Genomic DNA, 4742 nt, shown 5'->3' with positions numbered 1-4742 from the left:
AAAAAAAGCACAGCAGATACAGAGAGAGGAAAAACAGGTGCATGTAATGTTCTTAAAGCCAAGTGAAGGAAGTTATCAAGAACTCATCATCAGCTCTGCCCAGTACTGCCAATAGATCCAGTAAGATGAGGACCAAGACCCTGATTAATAGTGTGGTAGAACAATTTAAGGAGAACTGTAGGGACAGATCAATTGAAGGGATAAGAGACAGTGAGATGAGAAATTGGGGGAGGCACTGCGGAGCACTCTGCCTGGAGCTTGCCTATGAAGGGAGCATTTGCCCTTGAAGGAGAAGCAGGATAGGAAATCAAGACGGTATTGTTTTCATGGGGAAAATAAACTAGTATATTTGTGGGCTGAAAATGATCCATAGAAGAAGGATGGAGGAAGGAGTGCTATCTAACCTTTAATGGTTATTGTAGTGTTTTGTTTACATTTTCATGAAGCATGTGACTAGGGGTTGAAAGGTCTGGATATTATAATTTTGTAACTTGGTGGTTACTGAAAGTTTGTATGCTTGTTCTTACACCTGAAAAAATATTTGCCTGGCCTACTTTGTTATGACCATAATACAGATAAGTGTATGATAGGTTTGAAAAGGTCAAAAGCACTACTTATTGCTGTTTTATCATACTTTGTTATTGGTCACTCTCTCTTTGTGATCTTCTTTCCTCTCATACCATTAAATGTACTCAGTTCATAAAGGAAATTCCTCTTTTAAATTTCAAGTGCCCGTATTTTTATGGTTTTGAACAAAACTAACATTTATTTACATATACCAAGTAACACTGAGTTTTATGAAAGGACTGTTCTATAAATCTGTTTGTTTTTTAATTGAGACAGTCTCACTATGTCACCCTCAGTAGGGTGCTGTGGCGTCACAGCTCACAGCAATCTCCAACTCTTGGGCTTAAGTGATTCTCTTGCCTCAGCTGGGACTGTAGGCGCCTGCCACAGTGCCCAGAGGCTCATTATATGTCGCCCTCCACAGAGTGCTGTAGCATCACACCTCACAGCAACCCCAAACTCCTGGGCTCAAGCGATTCTGCTTCAGCCTCCCAAACAGCTGGGACCATAGGCACCCACCACAATGCCTGCCCATTTCTTGTTGCAGCTGTCATTATTGTCTAGCTGGCCCGGGCTGGGTTCGAACCTGCCACCCCCTCGGTGTATGGGCCAATGCCATAACCACTGTGCTACAGGAGCCGGCTATTTTTGTTGTTGTTGTTGTTGTTGTTGTTGTTGTTGTTTAGCAGGCCCTGGGCCGGATTCAGACCTGCCAGCCCCGGTGTATGTGACCAGTACCCTAACCACTGAGTTAGGCACCAAGCCTGAAATGCCGTTTTCAACCTTTCAGATATAGACTAAAAGTTGATGCAGTAGGGTAACAGACATAGTGACAGTGGAATTATAAATTGGTAGATCCTGTTAGAAGTTGCTTAGCGTTCTTCAAAAATTACAAGTACATATATTCTTTAACTTAACAATTCCACTGATAGGAGTTTATTTTACTGAAATGATTATGTACCACATACACATTATTGCAATGTTTATAATAGAAAAATGGAAATACTCTGAATGTACATCCATAGACGGGCTGTATACATTCAGTGAAGTCCTCTACACTCATTAGAAAGAGACAACTCTGTGGTAGGGAGTGAAGTGAAACAGTACAGTGCAGAACAGTGTGTGTAATAAGATGCCCTTTATGTTGAGAGGGAAACAAAGCTGTACTTGGGGAGGCCAGGCAGAAGTGCAAAAAGATAGCCTTTTGCTATCTATTCTTTTCAGCCTTTTAATTTCTATCATGTATGTACTATATATATATGTTTTTTGAGACAGAGTCTCACTATGTCACCCTCAGTAGAGTGCTGTGGCGTCATAGCTCACAGCAGCCTAAGCGATTCTCTTGCCTCAGCCTCCCAAGTAGTTGGGACTACAGGTGCCTGCCACAATGCCTGGCTATTTTTTGTTGGAGTTGTTTAGCTGGCCTGGGCCAGGTTTGAAACCACCACCTTCAGTGTATGTGGCTGGCGCTGTAACCACTGTGCTATGGGCACCGAGCCTGTACTACATATTTTTAAAATAATATTTTAAATAAAAGCAATGAAAGAAATTTCAAAGAAAAAATATGGGTTGTTTTGGCAACATAATATTTGTGTTACAAAAATATATCACAAAAAGCAAGTTGCTGGCCCTGAGCATAATAAGGAAAGTACTCACTAATGTTCATTGCATATTTTTTACTTACTTGATGCTTTACATGTAATTATTTCACTTAGTCATCAGGAATCCTCTGAGAAATATCTAGTTTTAACCATATCTCATAAAGGAAGAGATTAAGGGAGACTTAAAAGATGTCAGCGTTCAGCTAAAAGGGACTAAGGGCTTATTTGAACTCAAGTCTTTCTGCTTTCTGATTTCCTTTCTTTCTTTCTTTCTTTTTTTTTTTTAATTTTTAAGTGCTGATTGTACAGAGTAAAAGTCTTTCTGATTTTAAAGTTGGCTTTTTTCCGCCAAACCATCCTGCTTTCAGCTAGTGACCATCTAAAAAAAGTATTTACTTTAATAGCAGCAGCAATTACCTAAAATGACCACAAGATGGAAATGTTGGATTCAAGCAGGCATTTGTCTTTGTAAAACATGCTGCTACATATTCAAGCAGCATATTTAAATCTTTGTATTCTATTTTATAGTAATGACATTTTCTTTAGTAATTTGTAGCATACAGTGTTTCAAGTATCATTTAATGTTCCTCTGTTGTCATAATAATAGTTGATAGGGCTTTTTTTTTTATGTACCAGACAGTATTCTGGTTATATTATATACATTAATTCATGTAAAATAGCCTCAAGAAATAATATGAGGTGTTTGCCAGGATAATCTCTGTTTTATAAATGAGGAAATGAACATAAATGAAATAACTTAGAGTGTCACAGGTAGTAAGTAGTATAGCTGGAATTCAAACTTGGGTGGTTAATGCTACATTTTTTGGAAAAGAAGATATGGTCTTATTTTGATAGTGTGATTTTGTTTTTGTAAGTTTCACCTAAACATCAATTTAAGAATACTTTTAGTCAGCTCTCCTATTAGCTGATGTCTCTTCAATATGTATGCCCCCTTATTTTCAGATTAATATGTATGTGGTGAAAAACTAGGACATCATGACTTGAAGTCTTAATTGTGAGTTAGTCACCAGAACCTCATTCTTAGTTGTACAAAACATCTTAGATTTCTCTTGGGAATTCAAAAACTATTTTCCCAGCTGGGTGCAGTGGCTCATGTCTGTAAGCCTAGCACTCTGGAAGGCCAAGGTTGGAGGATCCCTTGAGGTCAGGAATTCAAGACCAGCTTGAGCAACAGTGAGACCTCATCTCTAAAAATAGCCAAGGGTTGTGATGGACTCCTGTAGTCTCAGCTACTCAGGGGTCTGAGGCATGAGGATCTTTTAAGCCCAAGAGTTTGAGGTTGCTGTGAGCTATGACACCATAGCACTCTATTGAGGATGACAAAGTAGAGTTTTTTTTCCCCACTCCTCACCAGCCCACGTTTAATGTTATGGATCTTAAATTGTCCACATTTCGTCATGGAGACATTGACTAAGGAAATGGCATATTTATTATGCTGTGTCATCTTAGACGTGAGAAAAATTAAATAATTCATAAAAGTATTTGTTTTTCCTAGTTGCAGAACTTGAAGTGAAAACCAGAGAAAAATTAGAAGCTGCCAAGAAAAAAACAAGCTTTGAAATTGCAGAGCTTAAAGAGAGATTAAAAGCAAGTCGTGAAACTATAAATTGTTTAAAAAATGAAATCAGGAAACTAGAAGAAGATGATCAGACAAAAGACATATAAACAGTTCTGAAGAGAACTTTACAGTAAGCCAGACTGAAAAGAAGGTGGACGTTCATGGAGAAGTGGACCTAACACAAACGTCATGGTGTTGCCGGGAGGGTTTTATATTCCGTTGCCAACCATGGATTGATTGCTCAGTGGTGGGCTCAGAGTATTTGTACCATTCAGGAAATCCTTGATGGAGAATATATGTGTGGAAGAATAGATGTTGTATGGATATTTTGCCAACCTATTTTAGGGAAATTCTGATGTTAAGCACAATTTTAAAAAATTTTTATTGCAGTATGTGTCTAGGTTTTCATCCTTTTGACAGGTATCAAAATTTCATTATAAAGTATAACTTGTACAAATTTTGTACTTCTCTAGTAGTTAGGATTAGTGATAAAAATTAATGTTTGTATTTAATTTCTTCAAATACTTACTGTCTGCATCGTACTTCTTTTGTATCTGGTGTGTCCAGTCAGTGTTTATTAAATACAGTTTACAGATCCTGTTGATGCCTCTTGATGTGTTTCTTTCTCTTTGACTCCTACCAGGAAATCCCTCAGTACAATAAATGTATCGCCACAATATTGTAAGCTCACACCTCTTATTGGCACTCCTTATAGCATACGGAAGCTCTTTAGTGGCAAAGATTAGATCTTAAGTTTTGTTCTGCTTATTACAGTGTCATCCTTCACATATAAAAATATTAAAGTCTTCATGCATGTTTCAGAGACACATGGGAAACAGCTATGCAATAACTTCATGCAGCACCCCTAATTTCTCTGCCTTCTCCTCCTTAGCCTCTTCTGTTCAAGTCCACGTGGTAAGTCCTCTACCTGTGGACACATCTACTTTAACATTTAGTAATATTTAATCTTTTCTTTCTTTCTTTTTTTTTTTTTT

At 37.8% G+C, this 4742-nt stretch overlaps 1 protein-coding gene across 1 annotated transcript in view; it reads left to right on the top strand.

Annotated features, from left to right (window-relative positions):
• Positions 1–4346, top strand: part of YEATS4 (YEATS domain containing 4) — a 20255-nt gene extending 15909 nt beyond the window's left edge. The window contains exon 7 of the mRNA XM_003797816.2: positions 3685–4346. Within this exon, the coding sequence (XP_003797864.1) occupies positions 3685–3854 (170 nt within the window). The 3' untranslated portion in view covers positions 3855–4346. The remainder of the gene's footprint in view (positions 1–3684) is intronic.
• Positions 4347–4742: the final 396 nt, after the last annotated feature.

The sequence above is a fragment of the Otolemur garnettii genome, unplaced genomic scaffold (genome assembly GCF_000181295.1).
Source record: "Otolemur garnettii isolate 467f Iridium unplaced genomic scaffold, OtoGar3 scaffold00125, whole genome shotgun sequence".
Lineage (NCBI taxonomy): Eukaryota > Metazoa > Chordata > Mammalia > Primates > Galagidae > Otolemur > Otolemur garnettii.
Note: the sequence above shows the minus strand (reverse complement) of the source record. Positions and strands in the feature narration are given on the sequence as shown.